Source organism: Stegodyphus dumicola, chromosome 11 (genome assembly GCF_044657685.1).
Source record: "Stegodyphus dumicola isolate Sdum_Otavi_A_Nest chromosome 11, ASM4465768v1".
In the NCBI taxonomy this organism is placed as follows: domain Eukaryota; kingdom Metazoa; phylum Arthropoda; class Arachnida; order Araneae; family Eresidae; genus Stegodyphus; species Stegodyphus dumicola.
This window is the reverse complement of record NC_140778.1, coordinates 69,679,932-69,705,500: the sequence shown is the minus strand read 5'-3', so window position 1 is coordinate 69,705,500 and position 25,569 is coordinate 69,679,932. Positions and strand designations below refer to the sequence as shown.

Here is a 25,569-nt window from a genome sequence, read left to right as displayed (position 1 = left end):
TAATATCTGAAATGAGAAACATTATTTATTTATTTATTTATTTATTTATTTATTTTTTTAGGTTAGTGGAAAAGAACAGTATTTCTACTTGAAATATGTCGATAATTATGCTCAAAATTCAGTAGAATTTCAGTTACTCAGACTTCGCTAGTCAGAAATATTTTCAGAGCTTAATATCTAAGATAGTTCTTTAATAATACTTAAACCTTATGAAAGAGAGTCAGGAAAGATAAATAAAAATAAATAAATAAAATAAAATAATAATAAAGAAAAAAATCTGAAATGTTTCAGATCTTAACGTTCGCCCCAAAAGGGTTGGAGTTGTTAATGCCTTTAATTATGCTCAAGTTGAACCCGAAGTTTATCAGTCCGCAGTTGTTCTCAAGCCTGCTAACCCATTTCTTTTTGTCATTTTAGCTTTATTTATGTTATGCATCATTTTCTTCGCACTTACGCCATATACAATCCAACAGCAAAATCACAAAGATTTTTAATAGCTGAATAGCAGTTTATGTTTAGAATTCTCGGTGAAGTGTGAAGTACTGGCACACTTTTTTTCTGTATTTGTCATTCTTTTTTCAGTTCATCACATCAACGTTCAGTTTTATTACTAAGATGGCTTTACAAAACTTTTTTTTTTTAACTTTTTATTATTAACGTTTTGTGTGTTTATTTTATTTATTAAAAATCCCGTTCTTCGAACTTATTGGAAATATCCACTGAATTCAACAAACTCACAAAATATTTCAAAACAGCATATCCTTAGAACTTCCGATTAACAGTCTCTCGCGGTGGAGATCAAAAATGTTTTATTCCCTACAGTGTCGCTACTGCTCGCTTTGAAATTGTTGAGTTTTTTAATAAAAAAATTCGTTAAAGTTTCACAAAATAGGAAATAGACAATAAAACAAATTCCAAATTCTAACTCCCAGGTGCCCATGTTCGGGAAGAGGATTATGTTATTCAAAATTTAATGACTGCAGATACCGTTGTTTTTTCACAATGCGCGAAACGTACGTACATTCATGAAGGTTCTTTATTATTTAGTTTCTTTGTATATAATGCAGGGCGGTAGTATTTGGTGGCAGTAGCTTGAAAACTGAATCACATTTAAGTGATTCGACGCAAAATGCCATTTCGAGACTAATAGACCTTCTGGGCTAACGCATTTTGGGCTAATTTTTTTTTTAAATTTGATAGCTTTCAGATTTTACATTACGCCGCAATGGACCTTTTTTTAACGTTTTGTGTGCTACCTATACTTATTTAATAACACGCTCTTCGCACTTAAACCAAAGAATGTCTATGTAAAGAAGGAAAGGCTCCATAGACGTAATGTAAACCAGTTTGTCTTCTACGCCGCTAGAAAGAAGAGGGAAAATTCGCCAAGGGATTTGGCGACGGAACCTGTTGGCGAGAATTCTCCCTGGCTTTTCTTCCTCCGCCACGTGTACAGGAAAGTGAGGAACAGGTGTTAAGATGACTAAGAAAATTAGGTGAAGTTTCACTTTCACTGGATTTATCCATATCGCAGTTTGGTTTCTGATTTTATATCCGTCTACATGGAGGAAAAAAATGGAGTCACACAGCTTTAAACTCTTGATAAACGTGACCATCGAACCTGTTCGAACTTCGACATCAGCTTCGAGCTTTGGCGCTTTTTCGCGACAGATGTTTCACGTTTGTGCTGCTGTTTCTCTTTTCCTTCGAAGGGAGCCACTCCTGCTGCTGCGGGCCCATCAGCGGCCGAGCGGTAAAGACACTGAACACTGGTAGTTCGGTCGAGGTTCGAATCCCGCGAACGGGCTGGCTGCATGGGCGTTTTCGTCGTTTTCGCCATGTGTAGCGTGTATACGAGCCAGCTTCCCTTAGAAAGTCCTCCACGAAGGCATCCCTCCCTTTAGGCAGATAGCCCTCGTGTGCGTTGCTATAATTAAATAATCCATCCAAACCCAAATCCTGCTGCTGCGAAGTTTTCCTTCTTAAAATTACATATTCTTTGTTTAAATCACATAAAATTCAATTCAGCAGCAATATCATAAAATGTGTAAAAACAGCATATCTTTAGAATTTACGATACACAGTCTCGCGCGTTGGAGATTAATTTTTTTTTCCCCGTACAATGTTGCCATTGCTAGCTTTGAAATCGTTGAGGTTCTTAATAAAAAATTCATAAATGCTTTACAAAATATGAAAGAGATAATAAAACAAATTCGAAATTTGAGTTTCCATATTCGGGTGGAGAGGTATGTTATTCAAAATTGAATGGCTTTAGGAACTGTTGTTTTATCACAATACGAGAAAAACATACATACATTTATGCAGATTCTTCATGCATGAATGTTTCTCGCATTGTGTAAAGGCAACGGTACTTAGAGCCATCAAATTTTGAATAACGTAGTCCTCCAAACGAACATGGGCACTTGGAAGACCGAATTTTTATTTTCAAATTTGTTTTATTATCTATTTCAAATTTTGTATAACTTTAACGAATTTTTGCTTAACAAACTCAACGATTTTAAAACGAGCAATAGGAACACTTTACAAAAAAAAAAGAAAAAAAGAAAAAAAGAAAAAAAATCTTCAAAGCGCGAGACCATGTATCAGAAATTCTATAGATATTCTTTTACCTCTTGCTTTCTATAGATTTAACAATACTGCCGTTGAATTAAATTTTATATGGTTTAAGTGCGAAGGACATGATATTTAAAAAATAAAGGTAACATCTAAAATGTTAAAAAAAAAACGCCCTTTTGGACGTAATATAAAATCTGAAAGGTGTCAATTTTTTTTCTTTTAAAATTTTTCACTTTAATTAGCAATTCTAGACTGATGAAATATAAAAAATATATTAAATAAAGATATTACTTTTTACAGCTGGCAACATCCCAAGAATAGCTAATCCCGGTCTCGTAGAAAATATAAATTAAATGTTTTATGTTTAAGGCAATGGCAACACTTATTAAGAAGATGGGCACTGAATGCATCATAGGATAACGCAATAATTTAACGTAACCGTAAAGTAAAGTAATAAAACAATCTCAAAATGTTTAGGTAAATTTCGCTAAAAAGGTTTCTAACATAAAAAAAAAAAAAAAAAAAAAAAAAAATTTAAAAAATTTAAAAAATTAATATATATATATATATATCGGTGACCCGCGAACTGAGGGTTACCAGGCGTGACAGTGGAGTAAATTTTAAAACCAGTGCCCGTCAAGGCCAATGTCAGAAATGACCTATGGGTTGATAGTCACCGATGTGAGACGAAACACTAAATTTAGGTAGGTTATTAATTATAAGATTTATGAAGTAGATTTTGGAGCCAAATAACTGTATACTGAAGTTGTTTCTGGAGCTGGTTTTCTTAATTTATCATTTTAAATCAAACAGTACAGTCCTCCTTCCCTACAATCATAGTAGATTTACCCTTTATGAGCCTTTTTTCCCGTTATCAATCTGCCCCCCCTAGGTTTTTCCCCAAAATAATATGTATTACTATACAAATTGTTGAATTTTAAAAACAGAAAAAGCAAAAGTTGCGTTAAGTATTATTAACTACAGGATGTTACCTTATTTTATTTTGCCATTATATTACTTGCGTATTACCATTATATTACTTTTTACATTTTTACATTACATTTTTTGCCATTATATTACTTGCGTATTGCCGCAACCAGCCTGGCGCAGTTTGATCATTTTTAGAAAGAAAAAGATCAATTAACTTTATGGTAAAACATTATATATTACGTATTTGCATATTATCGCATATATTATATTTTATGTTTCAACTGTACATTTAGACAAAAAAAGTAAATCTAATTAGAAACGATTTTTGTGTCTGTTCTGGTAGAAATTTCTCAGCGATCGCTTTGAGAGAAAGGATTTCAAGCATTGTTCCTTCAGCCACTTTGCATACTTTCCTTTAACGACTATATTCCTGCAGAAATTTTATCTCCGTTTCTTCTATAATAGAAAAATCCTACAAGTGCAAATTTTAAGATCAAGTTTAAGCCAAAAAATAATCATAATAAAAGCCTTGGAATAAGCGGGGAAAAAAATTGCATACGTAAATGGTAACGTCAAAAACTAAATATTAATCATGCGCATAGCTATCTCAGTAATTTTTAAGGGCGTGATTACCAGAGTTTGGCGTATTCTGAAACTTTAGTGATTCCTACTGAGGTTCCGATAATACGTAAGTACTTTGTTGGAATTAATATAACTTAGCTAACAGTTAATTTTTTATCTTAAAGCAACTTTTCCTCTATTCTGCTTTTCAACAGAAGCTTTTTTGCCAGAATTTTAATAAGCAAGTTCGCATGTATTGAAATGAAGTAGAAAGAAGTAGTATTTAAGGGAATGGATGATTGGAAGGAATTGGATGATGATTTTAGAGCATGTTATTCCTGCTTGAACGGTGCGTTGTTATCTTTATTTACTAGCGATTAGATTCCTGTGGCGTTGAGCGCCTCTAACCATTAAGGCTGTTATGACGACTTTTACGAGACAGAGCCATCCTACTTGTTAAATTCTCATGTGAGCCGTTAGGCTAAACTTACTATATTTAGTTTTAAGTTAATCGTTACCCTTTTTAAGATAAGACAAAACTGTTGGCTTCTGTAAGCACGTGTTCGTGCCATCTGTGATTATATTTATTAATCTCACTTTTTTACTAAATTTATTTGATTCTTCCTTTCACATTTCGAAATTTAGGTTCATTCAAATAAAATTCGCCCATCTTTATGATTTATTTTTTTAATTTGTATTTTTAAATAATTTTGTGTAAATTTTTGGAAAAGAATTTTGAATTGTAACTAATAAAATTTTTACCATCATCTTAATGAATGTAGATGTATTTCTAAGCATAACTGCAAAAATTATTATAAATATTCATTCAAAATTTCCTAAGGTATACATAAATTTACACATTGGCACGTTTTGAAATTTCGCATATTTGTTGTTATAAGCAATAATAACGCCAAATGTGCTTTTTAGAACTTTGTTCAAATTATTTGAAAGCACAATTTTTCCGCTCGTGCCAAATGAAAGGAAAATAGGTTATCACAAATTACGAATTTTGCCAAGTGAATTATTTTTGGCGCAAACTGAAAAAATTGCGCCAAGATAAAATTTAGTATTGCTGGATAGGTTTTTCGCTAAACTTTACAAAATATAATATTTAGGCACAATTTGAGTCGTAGAATCGAAATATGATATTTCAGAAAAAGTCCGAATTTGTGTCAAAATATTTACGTTATTAAAAACTGCTGCATATAAATCTAATATATATCCTAAGTCGCGCTTTTGAGACTTGAAAAACGCAAGTTGAATTTCGTCAATTGGTCCAATAAGATGGGAGATATAGAACTGTTCCTTCTTTTTTTTCCGTTGGGTAAATGAAGTTCTTTCTTTCACTCTCGATGACGGTTACAGCCGAAAACATCGCGGCAAAAACATCGCAGACGAAAATGTCGCGGAGAAAACAACGCAAGGCAAAAACGTCGTGCTACAAAACATCGTGGGAGAAAACGTCGCAAAGAGAAAACATCGCAGTTCTAAAACATCGTGGTACAAAACATCGTCGTCGAAAATAAAGCGGTTCAAAAACATCGCAGTTTAAAAACATCGTCGTTGAAAATATCGTGGTAAAAAATAAACTATCTACAAATCATCGCATGACGATAACATCGCAGACATGCTTTTTTCAGGCATGCTTTAATAAGTGTAAATGGATATTCCCATAATGATTTGTGAGCGCAAGATGGAAAGAAGGATAATTTTTACTTTCATATTTTTTATTGATTAATAAATTTTTGCTGAGAAAATAAAAAGGAAACTTAAGCATAAAAAATTAATGCAACTTATAGCACTTAATAGAATTTTAAACCGACATAGTTAACTAACAAAGGCCATTAATAAATCATTTTTATAAAGTTTTTACTGGTAATATTTCATGAAAAGTATAATCTATAAGTTACATTTAATTTTCTATGCTTAAGTTTCCTTCTTACGTTTTCAGCAAAAATTTATTAGTTAATAAAATATGTGAAAGTAAAATTTATCCTTCTTTACACCTTGCGCTCACAAATCATTATGGGAATATCCATTTACAATTATTAAAACCTGAAAAAAGCATGTCTGCGATGTTATCGTCATGCGATGATTTGTAGATACTTTATTTTTTACCACGATATTTTCGACGACGATGTTTTTAAACTGCGATGTTTTTGAACCGCTTTATTTTCTACGACGATGTTGTACCACGATGTTTTAGAACTGCGATGTTTTCTCTTTGCGATGTTTTCTCCCACGATGTTTTGTAGCACGACGTTTTCACCTTGCGTTGTTTTCTCCGCGACGTTTTCCTTGACGATGTTTTTGCCGCGATGTTATCGGCGGACACCCTCGATGACTGCTCAAACGCAGTTTATGGCTTTTTAAAGTGAGGAAGAAGACTCGGGTTTTAGAATATTACATACATTGATCTAAGTATAATTTTTTATTAATATGCAGATGGGAAGAAACCTATTAATTTTCAAATAAAAATTTCTTCTTTTATAAAACATTTTAAAAGGGAAAATCGTATCAAAATGAGATAACATTTACTCTGAAAGCAGGCGAAAGTACCAAGTTTAAAGTTAGTAGCCGTAGTTCACGTTTTATCAAGAAACACCGATAAAGGAAGTTATCGCTAGAATTAAAAATAGGAAATCCGATAAAAGCTTTCAAACCTGAAAGAACATGCATGTCACTTGCAAATTTCATAATGATGGAATATATCATACAGCTGCATGTAAGATCTTATAGTTTCTTTCTGTATGATGACGTTCTTTTTAGCTTTATTTAGAAACTAAGAAAAAGTTAAAATGCATTATGAAAATAAACTGCTTAGAAATTCGCAAAAGGTTTAAATGAAAGAAGAAAACGAACAAATGCATTAACTGAGTAATTGAAGATTTGCTTGATATCTATAGATTAGATTTGCAGAATCATGAATAATCATTTCAAAAGTATTATTGCAGAATAATAATATTTCATAGAAATAAAACTTTTACTAATTAGACCTGTTTAAAAGAAGAAAATGGAAGGGAATTCAGGTGTGCGCAAATAAAGCTAATGTCTTTCACATGTATCTAAAGCGAAAGTTCTCAAAGTTTGTTTCATTGCCATTCAGACGTCGGAAAATCAAAAGACAACCAACAAAACAAACAATTTCCCTACAGCATTAAAAAATACAAGATTATGAAAAGTTTTCAGGTAAGAATAATAAGGAAAATTGAAAAATTATTTACTTAACTGGAGACTAGCATTAATATTTTTAAAAACTTTGACCTGTTAATCATATAATTAAATAGACACATGAAAGATGTAAACGGTCTACATTTTTTTTGCGGACTATTTAATGAAAAAAAGCATTAAATTCTCTTCAAAAATCATAATATATTCTTTATCCTACTTGCATAATATTTTTTCAAATAGGGGGGAAATATTGTTAATTAACTATATCAATTAAATACGAATTTAAGCTTCTATTTTTACTGCATAACTTTTATATGTAAAATAAATTATATAGAAAAATTAATGTAATGCTTTAAAATCATCTAATATAGACACAACATCGTCTATTAAATCATGCACATTGCTGCATTTTATTTAAACTTATTTTCTCGAATTTCATTAAAAATGTATTTCTCATTCAATTAATTGGGTTCTCACTTCGCGGCAAGGCAAAAATGCGTGAAAACTCGAAACATCTTCATTTAAAATAGTAAAACACGGAAAAACATAGAACAGCAAATGCAGTTAAAAACAACAACAACAAAAAAAAAAAACAAAAAAAAAAAAAAAAAAAAAAAAAATTAGAATTAAAATTAGAGCTTGTTTATACGAAAAAATAAGCAATTCAGCCAAAAGGCAGGAAGACAGTTTTTCGGTGCTCAAAATTGAAAGTTTACTGTTGGTCGCACGCGGCAAAAAGACACTGAAGTTGGTGCACAAACTGACTTAATTCACTATCCTACTAAGAGTTTCAAATATAAATAAATGGCGGCTTCGTTAGACTTAGTACCATTAAACAACTTTTAAATTTGTTATAATTCTACAGTTATTGCATGCAGATTAACTTAAGAACTGGAATATGATAACAAAATTCTATCACTTTTAAAGCAAGAACTGCACAATTTACCAACATATAGGATTAAAAGAACTGAACTGATCGGGCGAGATAACAGAATGGGTATACATATACATATATAAGTTTGGGGTACGGCCGGACAGCTGCACAACTGCATGTTATAGCAGTCCTATGTACAAAATTTCAGTGTCCTGAGGCTACTCGTTTTTGAGTTATGCAAGATACATACATGGGTACGTACGTATGTACATATACGTATCACGAAAAAATCTCTTCTGAATCCATTTTACAATTCGTTTGGGGAAAAAGAATCCTTTATTCTGTCACGCAAAAAACATCGTTAAATTAGATTCGAAAGCGGTCAAAATGGATATTTTCATTGAAATATGATACCTGAAATTTTCGCGATTGTAATACTTCCTTTAATTCGTAGAGGTTAAAAAGCTCGTTGCTCAGAATCTGCAGTAGCTCTTTGCAAGTCCGTTGAATATAATAAAAGCACCTTTTATATTTCACACTTCTTTTTTTTTTAATGGTTTTTTAAATAAATGTGTTTGCTTCACAGAAAGTTTTAAAAAGCTGTCAAACTTCTAAGATTCTAAACATAAGATTTCGTTTTTCTAAACAGCTATCTTTTTGGTAAAGATTGAAAGTTTAAACTTGAATATATTTTTGAGAGCATTTAGATTTCTGCTTTATTATTTGTTTCTATAAATTAACTGCAGGTCCTAAAAGAAAGGAATTATTGGGCAAGGTAGCTTTAAATAAACAATTGCTTTTATATTAAAATTCAGTTGCTTGCAAGCCTTTTAAAACGAATCCCATGTAAAAATTAATTACAGAACCAAAATTATGGTAAAATATAATTCTAAGCTTTCGCCATTTTTTTTACCAAGGCCAGATCTTTTGCTGCATTCCAACAAAATCCTCGCATTAAATCCTTTGAACTATATATAAAATGTTTGAGTATAAAATTTAACATATATATGTGTATAGTTACAAATGATAGAAAAAGTTAGTTTATTAGCACATTTAAATCAATATATTTCTTAATTTTAAGAAAATAATGTGCTTACAAGGTAATTTAATTTTTCAAATAATATTTCTCAAATATATGATTTTCCTGGTTGTATAATTGATTTCTTTCAGTTGGTTGATTTGAATTGCAAGAAATTTTGATTATCTAAAAATACAAAGTGTCCAATTACTGTGCTGTTCTGATGTATGAACTTTTTTAGTACTGTAATTTAATTTGAAATAATATGAAAAGTTCGCCTCGTCGCTTTTTTCACTGTCTCAATAAAAAATACGATAATTAGCTATGCAATACTGAAAATAATATGTAAGTATCTATATTTACCAATTATAGATATATTTTTATATTGTCTATAATATTGAGAAAATAATGTACATTTTCAGGATTTGAAAGCAGTATCTTTAAGCTACGTTATTCTCAAAATCAAGTTATTCTCAAAATTATGACTTTCCTGTTTGCGCTCATGAAATCTCTCAAATTGTTGGCATGAATTTCAAGAAATTTTGACCCATTATGTAAACTCTATATAAACTATAAAATGACCAACTAGAATTCTCTCATGAAAACATCACAAATTTAATTTTATGCTGAAAAAATCGGTTTTCCTGAGTCTAAAAAAAGTGTTACACTTTTATGAAAATATAATTCGATTATTTTTTAATAGGTCATTTTAGTAACGCATTAGTTTTAGTTTCCCAGTTCGGGGAAAAAATCAGTTAAATAAAAATTATATTCACTTATGCATAACTAGCACAAGTACCCGATGCCAGTTAAGTTAGATTGACAGTAGTGTACCTACCAACAGAGATAACTATAACGCTGTAATCGTTCTGTAATAATGATGCAAAAATTACGATTCATAGTCCTACATTTTTCAGTCTGATGTGATATGGAACCCACATAAAAAGTTTCGATAGAATATCAACTAATTCTCTCTCATTATATCAGTAACAACGGCAGGCAGTTTTTAATGATTTTCGTCTTTCTAATCAAATGGTCGTAAAAGCTCAAGTTCCACCAAATATTTCACCTATATTCAATTTTAGTCGATTGAATGTGATAAAAAATTGATCAGAATTGATCAGAAATCAGTAACGCGAAAAAACAAACACACAAACAGACATTCTTCTTTATACTTGTATATATAGATTTTGTAAAACTTATACAATTTTTTTATTAACAGACTCTACGATTTGAAAGCGAGCAGTAGCAATACTTTTCGAAATAAAGCATTTTTATGTCCAATTCGCGAGACTGTTGCCACTAGGAAAAATAAGTGCAAAAAATACTGTTTTCAGAATTTTTAATTAATATCTCGGCTGATTAAAGGCGTACGAAAATGGGAACAGTCGAAATGTCTTTCCACGAATTTTTGGAATCGGGAATAATGTATTTAATGTTTGGCAATGCTATTTTTATTTTATCGTAAAGCTTAGAAATTTTTAATTAATAAACTCTACGATTTGAAAGCCAGCAATGGCAACACTTGTCGAAATAAAGCAGATTTTTTCCAGCGTGCGAGACTGTTGCCACACACAAATGAATCTTTTCAGAGTTTTTAATTAATATCTCGGCTGATTAAAGTCGTACGAAGATAAGAAAAGTCGAAATGTCTTCGCATGAATTTTTGGAAGCTGGAATTACGTATTTAATGTTTGGCAATACTATTATTATTTCATTGTGAAACTTAGAAAAAATTTTATTAACAAACTCTACGATTAGAAAACGAGCAGTGGCAACGATTTTCTTTCATCTAAAGATTTTCTTTCATCTAAAGTTTGCGAGGCTGCTGCCACTCGGAAAAATGAGGGCAAAAATGATCGTTTTTCCGAGTTTTTAATTAATATCTCTGATTTTAGGCACTTTTTTTTTTTTTTTTTTTTTTTTTTTTTTTTTTTTTTTTTTTTAAACAAGTGGACACCGACCTTTTCCAGGACCCAGAAAAGAACTACAAAAAGTTTGGTGACGATAGCTATAGTAGTGACGGTTACAGCCGAAAACATCGCGGCAAAAACATCGCAGACGAAAACGTCGCGGAGAAAACAACGCAAGGCGAAAACGTCGTGCTACAAAACATCGTGGGAGAAAACATCGCAAAGAGAAAACATCGCAGTTCTAAAACATCGTGGTACAAAACATCGTCGTCGAAAATAAAGCGCTTCAAAAACTTCGCAGTTTAAAAACATCGTCGTCGAAAATATCGTGGTAAAAAATAAAGTATCTACAAATTATCGCATGACAATAACATCGCAAACATGCTTTTTCAGGCTTTAATAACTATACATGGATATTCCCGTAATGATTTGTGAGCACAAGATGGAAAGAAGGATCATTTTTACTTTCATATTTTTTATTAATCAATAAATTTTTGCTGAGAAAATAAAAACGAAACTTAAGCATAGAAAATTAATGCAACTTATAGCATTGAATAGAATTTTAAACCGACATAGTTAACTAACAAAGACCATTAATAAATCATTTTTTGTAAAGTTTTCACTGGTGATTTTTCATGAAAAGTATAATCTATAAGTTGCATTTAGTTTTCTATGCTTAAGTTTCCTTCTTACTTTTTCAGCAAAAATTTATTAGTTAATAAAAAAATGTGCAAGTAAAAATTATCCTTCTTTACACCTTGCGCTCACAAATCATTATGTGAATATCCATTTACAATTATTAAAACCTGAAAAAAGCATATCTGCGATGTTATCGTCATGCGATGATTTGTAGATACTTTATTTTTTACCACGATATTTTCGACGACGATGTTTTTAAACTGCAAAGTTTTTGAACTGCTTTATTTTCGACGACGATATTTTATACCGCGATGTTTTAGAACTGCGATGTTTTCTCTTTGCGATGTTTTCTCCCACGATGTTTTGTAGCACGACGTTTTCGCATTGCGTTGTTTTCTCCGCGACGTTTTCGTCCGCGATGTTTTTGCCGCGATGTTATCGGCGGACACCAGTAGTGACTGAGTTATTAGAGGACAACCAAACACACAAACATTTTTCTTTATATATATATAGATGATGTGCTGTATAGATAACAGTTTTATATCGACGACGAAGATGATATTTTATTTAAAATATTTGAATATCTGGAACATAAAGTAAAAGAGCAAATGTAATATCAAGAACATGAAAAATGTGTACAAAATTTCACAGTTATAAATCACTTAATTATAAATGTATTCTTTTTAAAATGCGTAACACTTTTGGCATATTTTGGCACTTTAAAGGTACATAACACCTTAAACGGTCCTCCCCTAAGTATTATTATTTTGAAATAGAAATTTATTCAGCTTTCTGCGTCTTTCATTTACAATGTAAGTTTAACACATTTAAAACCTTCTCAATAGAATTTTCTCCTTAAAATAGCTTATAACAACTGTCTCTTTTTCATATTCCTTTTTTAATTAGGAGAGAAACTATGAATGTATTGAATGACTGAGTGAATTATAGGAAATATCACAAAAAAGATTTCGAGGAAATGTATTTCCTCGAATTGAAGAATTACAATGCAAAATTAAAAGAATGAGACATGTCAAAATAAAACTAAACGCATTTAAACTATTTCGTAATTTTTCCTATTGCCTTTCAAATAAAAACTTTCATGTAAAGGAAGAGTTTTTGTTTTCAGTTAAAGAAGAATAGATTTAAATTTTCAAAATTTACACGATAACAGACACTTCCGCTGATGTTGACTTGATAACGTTGAATTTTACACCTTTCTATAATTTCAAGTTGCGTTATTTTAGAAAGAAGGAAAAAATTCCACCTTTATCAGTTATTCATATTTTAATTAGATATTTTTAGGTTTATTTGGATGGTGCCAAACAAACGAGGGTATCTTAAAGCGATGGATGTCTTTGTGTAGGATATTATAAGGGAAACTGGATCGTATTCACGTTATACATGGGAAAACCCACGAAAACCATCAAAGCAGCAAGCTCATTCATCTGGGTTCGAACACGAAACGAACTATTAACATTCAAAGACTTGTTTTTACTTTTTTTTTTTTTTTTAAGCCCAAAAGAGACATTAGTCCCAAATGGGAAATTGGTCTTGAAACTGCATTTGTCGTCGAAACGCTTAAACGCGTTATAACACTTTTTAAACTCTTGCCATCAAATATTATCGCCCTGTATTATTTTTAAAGAAATTAAGTAAATAAGCATCTGCATTAATGTATGAAGCTTTTCGCAACGTAAAGGAACGATGGTACCTACAGCCATCAAGTTCTGAACAACGTCGTCCTCCACCCAAATATGGGCACCTGAAAGCCCGAATTTGGAATTTGGAAATGGTGTTATTAGCTATTTCATATTTAAAAAAACTTAAACAAATTTACTATCGACACTTCATTCACTATTTATTTTTTGATTTATTATTCACTATTTATTTAGATTTATATTTTTAATACACTGTTTATTTTTTGATTAATAATTCACTATTTATTTTTTGATTTATTATTCACTATTTATTTAGATTTATATTTTTAATTCACCATTTATTTTTTCCGATAAACAGTGTGTCGGGTGCTAGAAATATGTTTTTTTCTGTATAGTGTTGCCATTGCTCGCTTTTTAACTCAATGATTCCAAAGCCAGATATGGCAACACTATACAGAAATATACATATATATATATATATATCCTGCGCAGGAAACTGAACATATCGGAACTTCTAAAGATACCCTGTCTTTAAATATTCTGCGATTTTTCTATTGAATAGAATTTTATGTGGCCTAAGCGGGAAGAGCATGTTGCTTAATAAATAAAGTAAACATACAAAACGTTAATAATAAAAAGAAAAAGTTTTGTAAAGCCATCTTAGTAAGGAAACTGGACATTGATATGATAAACTGAGAAAAGAATATAAAAACGTTGTATAACAAATGCAGAAGATGCTTTGCATCAAATTACTGTGTTCTATCACCTTTTAACAATTCAGTCGTAGGGGATTCCGCCGGCAACGCAAAAGTAGCAGTAATTTGCGATTTCCGCAACTGATAATTCTGCCAATTCATGTCTATGTTCCTTTTTTTTTATCGTTTGCAATAATAAAGTTTCGTTACCCATTATCAAGCCTCTAGAAAAAAAAGGCAATGGCTGTATCCACTTCCTTTTTTTTTTTCTCCCTTATCAAAAATATGGCAGGAAATGAGCAAAGAATTCGTAGGATTTGTAACGGGAAGTAAGAATTGTAGGGAATTTTTAATTCTGGAGTTACTTCCCTGATATTGTTTGGTTTACTGATCTGATTTTTGATGTTAAAATCTTTTATAGCAGAGTCTTTTCAATTCTTTGGGGCCATAATGCTAGGTAGCGTTACAATGCGATATTCTATGAGAATATTTATCGATAACGCTTTTCGCAAATGATCCAATAGAAAAGCAATAAAATCTTTAAAAGAAAGAAAAATCTGAAGGCTTGTTTCTCTTACATTTTATATTACTCCCAAAGGGACATTTATTTAACGTTTTGTGTGTTACCTTTATTTTTTAAATATCATGTTCTTCGGACTTAAACCTTAAAATTCGATTCAACAGCAATATCTCAAAATATTTAAAAGAGCATATCTTTAGAATTTCCGATACACAGTCTCGTGCGTTGGACATAAAAATGTCTTTTTTTCCGTACAGTGTTGGCATTGTTCGCTTAGAAATCATTGTATTTCTTTACCAAAAACTCATAAATGCTTTACAAAATATGAAATAAATAATAAAACAAATTCCAAATTATGCCGATATTCGGGTGGAGACGTACATTATTCAAAATTTGATAGATATAGGTACCGTTGTTTTATCACAATGCGAGAAACACACATACATGCATTTATTCAGATTCTTCATTATTTAATTTCTTTAAATATATATTACAGGGCTCTAAGATTTAGTGACAATAATTTAAAAAGTGATAAGCCGTTTATAGTGAATCAACGCAAAATGGCAAAACGAAATTAATAACCCTTTGGCCTAATTAATTTTCAAATTAGAATTTTAGTTGCTTAACAACTACTTGAGGGCATTAAATTTACTTACCTTATTATTAAATAATAAAGAATCTATGTATATGTATGGATGGATGGATGCTCTTCGGATGGATGTGGAAAAAAAAACCACCACTTATAGCCAGCAAATGTTGAACACAAATAGCCCTCCTCCCAAAAGTGTGCGTTATTTTTTTATTTACTTCCCTTTTGTACAAATTTAAGGTATTAATAACTTAATGCTTTAAAAGAAATGCCTTGCGTCGCAGTAAAGCGTAAAATAATGATGCTTCAAATTAAATCAGAAAGCGTAGCAATATAAAAGAAAAGCGCTGCCATTCGGAAAAATGAAATATATTTGCCTTTCGAGTTTAATCAACAACCTCGTCAATAAAAATTTTAAAAAAATGTGTTGCCGCTACCCGAAATAAAATATTTTTATCCTCCGCGCGGCAATGTGATCTCATTACACAATGCGAAATTTATCTAATTTTTCTCAAATTTATTCTGTTACCAATTAACAAAATCAGCTTTTTAAAAGCAATAAAGAGAGATCTTCATTTTAATTATTTTTAATTATTAACTAGACACATGAAATTACATAGGTTGGATTCATTAAATTCATTATATATATATATGTAGAATTGAGACTAAAGATTTTGGCAAAGTTTTTTCAATTAATTTATAAAAAGTGTTTCGCATACAGTTTCAATTGTCTGTTTCGACGAAACGCGATATGGAGTTAGCTTGATTCGAAATTCATTAAAAATAATTTCCCTGAAGAGTTATAATGAGATTCGAATTAGGCTAATCTACCATTTACCGCTTCTTAGTTTTTATACTTTTGCTTAAATCAATTGTTCGTACTTTATTCTAATGTTTTAAATATAGATAAATACTTTGATTAGCATATTGCTTACTATTAGTATTGATTTTTATTTGCAAATATTCAAGTGTTTGTATTATTTAATCTTTGTAACACGTTTCATTGCACCTTATTTTGCTTATGTTAATATTTTCACGGAACCACAGTATTTAAGCAAATTTTAGCGTACGAACTAGGAATTTTCTTTTAACTTTTTTCTAAATTTTGCAGCACAATGCGCAAAGTTTTTGACCACATAAGTCTATTTTCTTTTGTTCTTTTTACTTTAATTAGTTATATATATAGACGTATATGTGTGTATTAATTTCTTTCTTATAATGACTATTTTAGGAAGATGAGGGCTAAAGCGGCTAGTCATAATAATCCATACCTTTATTATATTTAATCAACAGAATTTTTAATGTAAGCATTTGGTAATTTCATATGAATATTTAGGAGGCCCACCAGCGGCCGAGCAGTAAAGTCGCTGAACACTGGTAGTTCGGTCCGAGGTTCGAATCCCGCGAACGGGCTGGCTGCATGGGTGTTTTCGTGGTTTTCCCCATGTGTAACGTGTATACGAGCCAGTTTCCCTTAGAAAGTCCTCCACGAAAGGCATCCCTCCTCTTAGGCAGATAGTCCTAGTGTGCTATGCCATAATTAAATACACCACACACCATATGAATATTTATATCGTTATTGTAATCAATAAAAGAAGTTTCTAATTGTTTATTTTCTGCTTAGGTATCAAAGCTGAAAATAAACGTTTTATCTAACTTTTCCTACTTTGCTAGTTTTCTGCTATTTTATTAATAAATTTAGTTTTACTTATTAAGCTAAGGGGGAGGGAAGTATAGAGAAATATTTTAAATATTAAGTTTTGTGTTTTGTGCTCCCATTTGATGACCCTTATTTTTCACTCTCATTTTACACCGTAATTTTCTAGACAATAAAGTAAAGCCTTTTGTAGTATCGGGAGAGGTATTTTATCCCATTCCTCTTGAACAGCTTTTCAAAGTCCAAGGAGAGTTGTAAGTCGACGTTTGGACAATCCACCTTTTTAAAAGTCCAAAAGCGCAAACAAACCATGGCTGATACATCAGGAGATTTAGTAACGATATGAGTGAAGGATATAGCCTTGATACCCGTTTCTTGTTTCATATTTTGCAAGAAATTAACAGTAGATTTTGACGTGTTAATTTTTTCCAAGAAATTAACAGTAGATTTTCACGTGTGGCTTTGTCTTAATGCAGCTCTTCTGACTGACGACACTACGATGAAAGCGGAGTTTTTCATATTTGAAAATTGGGTATAAAATATGTTCCTGATAATATGTGGATTTGATCTGAACAATTTTCTTCGCTGCCCTTATTTTTAATTTGCCTTTTTATGGAAAACCAGGAACAATCATCTATTGCTTTGAAAAACTTTCTTTAGATTTTTTAACCCACGCTTTAAGGGGACGATGGACTTTAAAAATTAGTTTTTTAAGTTTTTGTGTTTTCAACAAGAAATTTTATACATATACATATTATAACAGAAATTTATTAAATATATGTTCAAAATTAAAATTTATTTTAAATTAAAAAAATTTTAAACAAATAATTAATTATTTTAATTAAAGATTTAAAATGCTTCTTGCGCGCTAATTTTCAATATTGTTTCCTAATTTTTTCTTTAAGTTAGTTATAAAGACTTGACAAAAGTTTTTGTGTATCCGCTATTGAATATAATGGATCCGAAATTTTTAAAAAGGATTTTTGTGAACTTAAACCCAGTTTTCGGAAAAAAAGTCACCTTTTGTTAAACATTATCACAAGTTTAAACTTCTTAATAACATCATATCCAAAAATCTATACACAGATCTACTGTAACATATAACAAGATAGTTTCTTTAAAATATAATTCATTTTTAACTAAAAATGAGACGCACGGAGGAGCATTTTCAAGACATACAATGAAAATCGTCTGAAAATGTGCGAACAGCTTCTGTGTCTATTCATTCTATTGATTTCCTTCTTCCTAATCTTCTATTTCCTAATCTTCTATTGATTTCCACAATTAAAAATAACTTTCCTTGAAAATTCATTTCACTTACTAAAAAAATCTAATGTGTATAGCACATGACTTCCTTGTATGGAATATTAAATTATACGCATTTTGTGCTGCATTTCATTTAAACTTATTTCCTCGATATAGATACATTTCTCATTCAATTAATTCAGTTCTTACTTTGCAGCAAGTCAAAGATACATAAAAATTGAAAATATCTTCAACAAAAATTACGAGGTATAGAAAAACGTAAAACACCAAATATATAGTTAAAACAATTAAAAAGCAATTTTTGCAATTTAAATTGCAGTTCCTATGCAAAAACAAGCAACTCGGCCAGCAGGCAAGAACGCAGATATTTCGATGGACAAAACTAAAAGTTTCGTTTTGGTCCCACTCGACAAAAAGACACTGAATGTGCAGAAAGACTTAATTCACTATTCGGCTAACTTGCAATTGTAAACAAATATGGCTGTTGTAGTTAAAAAAAAAAAAAAAAAAAAAAAGACTTAGCCGCACTTTAAACAACTTTTAAATTCTTGATAATTCTATAGCTATTGCATGCAGATTAACTAAAGGCACGAAAGCGTTAACCAGAAAATAACAACAACATAACTCAATCATTTTAAAGCAAAAAATTCACAATTTGCCAATATATAGGAATAAAAAACTGAGCTCAGTCAGCAAGCATCAGAGTGAGTTCAAAACATCTTTCAAAATAGAACTTAATAAGTATGGTTTCACTCTTTTAAGAAAATTCTACTATAATTAAACTTAGGAGATAATATAATCAATTAATCAATATTATTTAGTAAATAAATTATTATTAACTTACTTTGCAGCATTTGCGCAAGTAGTAGAATTACTTGTTTTTATAGTATTTTATTAGTTGTTGCACTAAATAAATTTAAGATCATACAACCTTATATATATATACTTTTGATGCTTGGTGCTGCCGATTGCAACCAAAAATGGAGATGCACAACTACATGTCATAGCAGTCGTATATACAAAATTTCAAAGTTCTGACTCTACTCGTTTTTGAGTTATGCGAGATAAATACGTATGTACGTACGTACAGACGCCGCGAAAAAAATCTTGTTGGAATTCATTTTAAATCAGTTTTATAATTCGTTTGCGGAAAAAGAGTTCTTTATTCTGTCCTTACGTACAGATGTCAGGCAATAAGATCGTTAAATTGCATTCGATAGTGGTCAAAATGTATATTTTCGTTGAAATATGAAACCGGAATTTTTCGTGATTACAATACTTCCTTTACTTCGTAGAAGGAAGTAAAAGGGGCGGAATGAAAAATAATTTATCTCCTTTTTAGAAGTTCATATCTCGGACTACGGAATGGTTGGCTGGAGTTTTCGTGAATTTCCTCTGACAAAGCCCACCACAAAGGAATTCTTTCGTTAGCTAGATTATTAGATGCTTTCTTGCTAGAATCGTCTAAACTAAACGAAATTTCCTTCTTCATTGGCTATAGCTATATAAATTTTTAGTCCTTATCAAATGCACTTGTTTTTAAAATTAAATTTATTTTTAATTAAATTTATCTTTCTCTGTAAAGTTCTCGCCAATTCAAATACCTTTTAGGTATTTGCTTCTGAATTTTCATGAAATCCAGGATTTAAGGATTTATTCGAATTTTATATTTATATTCTTTCAATTGTTAACTTTTATATTTATATTCTTTCAATTGTTAACTTTTATATTTATATTCTTTCAATTGTTAACTTTTATATTTATATTCTTTCAATTGTTAACTTTTATATTTATATTCTTTCAATTGTTAAATCTAAAAAAAATGATTCTTAGAGTTTCATTAATTAAAACAAATGTTTTGGAGGAGAAGAACGATAGTTAAAAGTTTTTCATATATAAACCTTTAACTGTTCCAAGTAAAAGCCAAATCTTTCAGTTTTTTTTTTTTTTTTTTTTTTTTAAATTTTTATTGAAAAAAGTAAATGAATTTACATCTCTATCTCCATTAATAGGTAATGAAGAATCTTTAATATTTATTTCAAACTGAATCTGTCTGTTATTGATTAACAAAGTAAATGATTTAAAAGCAATAATTTTCATCTCTATTAGTAATTAACTGGACCCGCGAAATCGTAGCAACCTGGAGTTATAAAAAGACATTTTTATTTTCCCACTGCTTTTCTGGCAATGAGGTATCGAATGGCATATGGGCGCCAAAGGGCCAAATATGGCTGTTTATATCACGTCATGAATATCTATGCAATGTTTAAGGTGCACAGTGCCAAAGCTATGCCGGATGCCGAATTTCTGTAGTTTCTAATACTTTTTAAACAGATCGCTATGTATATGCTTAGAACAATAATACCTTTAAGAGAAAGAGATCGCTTTAACCAAAAATATAGCCATGTACATTCATAATAATAGTTCCTTCTAGGAAAAACGATCGCTGTGCATATAGGAAGAATGACAGTTCTTCTACCTAGGTACACAGCGATCTGTTTGGGCTTAAAAAACATCAGATAATTGCACATCTTTGGCATTACACGCATTAAACGTAACATATACTATACTACTATATGATACATTACTATTATTGCAAGTTCATTTTTTATCAGGAAGCTTTACGTATCTTTAGGTTGCCCCTTTCTTGTTAAATTTCGTACCAATGTTTTTGATTGGCACTACGTGGCACCCCCTATCGGAAAGGCACTATTTTTTTTCTTTTTTTAAAGTAACTAATTTAGAATGCTAGCTACACTAACGGACTTGGATTAAAATTTTTTTATGCAACCTGGTGTGGAAACATACTGAAAATTTTAAAGCTTTGTCTTATTATTGCAATTTATTCATTAATAAATGAACAAACCAAAGAAGAGAGTAAATAGGAAATAAAAATTATTTAGAATAGCATTTCTAGACTGAACATAAAACTAAATAATGAAATGAAAATAAATAAAAATATTAATTAGAATAATTAAATTAAATTAAACTTGAATAGAATAAATAAATAAATAAAACCCCTGATATATTTTCTTACTGTCTTTTGTTGCCATTTCTGTGTTATTAAATTCATATTGCACTCACCATAACTGTCTTTTATAGGATCGCAGAGTTTAAAATTGAAATCAGCGACTACAGTTTCAGCTACTGCAGCCAGGAAAACGGTGCTATAAAAAAGAACAAAAACAAAAATAACAATGAGCACCTGCTACTTCAAACACACAAAGAAGCAATGCATAAACATCTACTCACTTTTTAAAAATTACTTTAAATAGAATGGTTAGTGGTAGTCTGTGTTATTGTATTCGTCGTGTTGGTATAAGAAATGTGTACTAAATTTTTATAGAAATTTTACGTAAACGAATAGCGTTTGAAAGTCTCTTCCATCACTAAAGCCCACCAGCGGCCGAGCGGGAAAGTCGCTGAACACTGGTAGTTCGGTCCGAGGTTCGAGTCCCGCGAACGGGCTGGCTGCATGGGCGTTTTCGTGGTTTTCCCCATGTGTAACGTGTATACGAGCCAGTTTCCCTTAGAAACTTCTCCACGAAGGCATCCCTCCCCTTAGGCAGATAGCCCTCGTGTGCTTTGCCATAATTAAAATACATCAACATCATCCATTACTAAAATGTTTAATAATTTTTCTTGTACAGATACGTTACGTTCTGCTGAATGGAAATTTCTGCTTTGACATGAAATTCAAGATTTGTAAAGGTTAGTTTGTCTATTAGTGGAATTCTTCGAAGATAAGGATGGGCTACGTGCAAAATATACTATTCCTGCATCAAAGATGAAAGGTATCTTTTATATGTTTACATTCCTACGCGATAGAACTCTCAATCTTGTGACTAGAATAAAAATAGGCCAATTCAGATTTGAATTAGGCAAAAAAGAAACTTTACATTGACGTAAATGTTGAATAAAATTCAACTAATTGTGACAAAAATCAGTTATACTTTTCTCTTTTTCAGAAGTGAAAAGAAAAAAAAAAAATCTGATGTGTACACCACATGACTTTCTTGTATAGAATATTAAATTATCCGCATTTTCCCCTGCATTTCATTTAAACTTATTGAATTGGATTAAATCTACTTCGTCGATAGCGCATAAACCAAAATGGAATAAACGCGATTTTTAAAATTCACTTCATTTAACTAAATTAAATTTAAAAATTCATAAAATTCATATTTATTTGCCATAGCGATACTCTGGCGCTAGGTTCACTTAAGAGCGTTACATCCAGTGGCGTAAATAAGGGTATGCAAGGAATGCAGTCGCATAGGGGCCCGAAGGTTTAGGGGGCCCATGAATGTCCTGCTGAACTACATTTACATATTTAAACTTAAAACATGTATAAAAATCATATATTCCAGTAGTTTAGTGTACCAAAAAGTTTTCTTAAAAGAAAGGGGGGGGACTTTACCATACATATTTTCTACAAATATTGTATGTTCAAATAGGTTTTTTTATTAAATTTATGATAAATATGTTTTATATTTAACAAATGTATAATTTACATTATAAAAGTTCTTATTTATGACTTGTATATTATTGCATAAGTCATGTTCGTAAGCTCAGTTGATCACAGAACGCTATATATTAGTGTAATTTCTTTTTTGTACGTTTACCTATCATGTTGTCTGTCAGTTTATAACATAACCAGTTATTTACTAGGTTGCTAAATTAAGCGGAAAAAACTTGAATTGGCGCAGATTTCATATAGAAACTCGAAATATACTTGCATGTCGAACCTACTGGATTTTTTTTAAAAATCTCCGCAAATCTTTACTTTCTCCCCCCTTTTTTTAAGCACAGTAAATTTATGGGGGAGGAGCAGGAAAATGTTTTGCACGGGGGCCCAAAAGTTCTAACTACGCCACTGGTTACATCTCATTCAATTTTAAAACTCAGAATGCACAAAAATTATATCATCTCAATTATCTAATCGTTGCCCCATGTTCTATTCAAATACTATAATAAATCTACAACGATGCATAAAAGAAATGAAACAAATAAAAAAGAAACAGTTTTTCACAAACGATTCAGCGCTGCTTACCTAATGCGCATGCGCTATTCGTAATCATTCTCCTCTGTCCGAAACAGACTGGTGACAGTATTTTCGGGTAATATGAAAAATATATTGCGTCGAATTTCATTAGAGATATATTTCTCATCCAATTAATTCATTTCTCACTTCGCGGCAAGGCAAAAATGTATAAAACTCAAAATATCTTCACTAAAAATTCAAAGATATAGAAAAACATAAAACACCAAATACAGTTAAATTTTTAAAAATAATTTTTACATTTAAAGTGAGAGTTTCTGTGAAAAAACAAGCAATTCGGCCAGCGTGTAAAAAAAAAAAAAAAAAAAAAAAAAAAAAAAAAAAAAAAAAAAAAAAAAAAACAGATTTTTCGATGCACAAAACTGAAAGTTTACTTTTGGTCTCATTCGGCCAAAAGACACTGACGGCGTAGAAATTGATTTAGTTTGTTGTGGACGCTATCCTGAGTCAATATATGGTATAATTTAATAGATTAAATGATAATTCCACAATGAATTAAGCATAATTTAATTCGCAAAAATAAAAGAAGACGTTACTTTGTTGTGGCAAAGCTTAGTTTCTCTAGATTGTCAACAAATAAATCCACTATTCTAGTAACTTTCAAATGCAATCAATATGGCTGCCGTGATAAAAATAATTAGGCTTAGCCGCACTTAAATAACTTTTAAATTGTTGACTATTCTGCAACTGTAACATGCAGGTTAACTAAAGGCACAAAAACATTAACTGGACGATAAGAACAACATAATTCAATCCTTTATAAAGCAAAAAGTGCACCATTTACAAACATATAAGAACAAAGGTAAAATATAAAAAATAGGACGGCTTTGCTCTATGCGAACCAGCAACCTTTAATTAAGTTTCCGCAATTTAGGATATTTCCCCTAGACCAGTACCTTCTAGAATTTGCTAGCCTGTTACGTAACCGCTACTATAAATAACGAATGCACGCCATTTTGCGGACAGAAGATACCCTCTCCCTGTGCTGGTAAAAACCTACGCTGCTGCTCCCATCTTCCTTTCCTCTATGGCGCATTAAACTTAAAAAATCTTATTTAGTAACGAATAGTGATCTGCTTCTGAAATTTAATTAAAGCTATGGAATAAAGATGTGTAATTAAAAGCTAAATCATCTTGTTTCGTCATTTGAATTTTGGCTTACCACTCTGCAAAAGCAATGCCTGAATTTTGATGCAGATCACTATTCGTTACTAAATAAGATTTTTTAAGTTTAATGCGCCATAGAGGAAAGGAAGATGGGAGCAGCAGCGTAGGTTTTTACCAGCACAGGCAGAGGGTATCTTCTGTCCGCAAAATGGCGTGCATTCGTTATTTATAGTAGCGGTTACGTAACAGGCTAGCAATTTCTAGAAGGTACTGGTCTAGGGGAAATATCCTAAATTGCGGAAACTTAATTAAAGGTTGTGTTGTCTAGAGAATTTGTCTGATAGCGTTATAAAAACTAGGTGAATGATTTTCTGATTTATGAAAATCTTAATTTTATTTGATTCTGAATTATTTATTTTAAGGGTTTAATTTTGGGGAAAAACAGATGCTTCTGGGAATATTATTTAGTTTAAAAGAATATTATTTATTTTCTTTTATTTGCAAATTTTGTACAAGCTTTGATTCATTGTGAAAAAAAGCAGGGAAAGGGAAGCAATTTTTGCTAAGTCATGATTTCGCGCGCTTTGTCCTTTAGAATGTTCTAGAAGGAATTTCATTGTGTAGTTGACCTTAAGAGAGGAAGGACGTGACAGAAAGGTCAAAGGTTGCTACTTGACTTTCGATGTAAGTCATTCAGGTTTTGGGGATTGAGGGTCCGGTTGTTGGCTAAGTGAAGAAGGGCGCGCATGCGCGATCACCCTTATTTCCGCATTCAGAGGTTGAAAACGCAAATTTTGCCAAAATTAAGGGGGCGATAATTGAAGCCATAGTGGGAACCCGCGTTTGTGAAGGAGACGAAGAAAATTTGAGTTGAATCACTTACTGGCTGGCTGAACTTACTTTTGGACGTTACTCTTGAAAACTGGCTTGAAAGCGATAGACAAGATGTAATTTACGAAGAGAGATGTTTCCCGGCGGGGAGCAAATATGCTCCCCGGCCGTGTTTTGGTTAAGAGGCGAGGTTGAAGAGGTATGAATGTTTGCTGAAAGATTTAAAGACTTTACTCACTTACTCTTGGAAAGACTTTTTGGTGTCTTTTTTTTTTTTTTTTTTTTTTTTTTTTTGCGCGAGACTTGGAGAGACTTACTGGCTTGCTGAACTTACTTTTGGAGGTTACTCTTGAAACTTGCTTGAAAAAGATGTAATTTACGAAGAGAGATGCTCCCCTGCCGCGTTCTGGTTAAAAGGCGAAATTGAACCGGGCGAGTGACTTAAGACTTTCAAGACCAGGCGGATAGCCGTGCTGGGCAGCAGTGCTCCTGTTTCTGTTT

General features: G+C 31.3%; 1 protein-coding gene across 1 annotated transcript in view; it reads right to left on the bottom strand.

Annotated features, from left to right (window-relative positions):
• LOC118195570 (uncharacterized) overlaps positions 1-25,569 on the bottom strand; it is a 131,238-nt gene that overhangs the window by 83,886 nt on the left and 21,783 nt on the right. Inside the window, exon 2 of the mRNA XM_035366900.2 lies at positions 21,153-21,235. Coding sequence (XP_035222791.1) covers positions 21,153-21,235 — 83 coding nt within the window. The remainder of the gene's footprint in view (positions 1-21,152; positions 21,236-25,569) is intronic.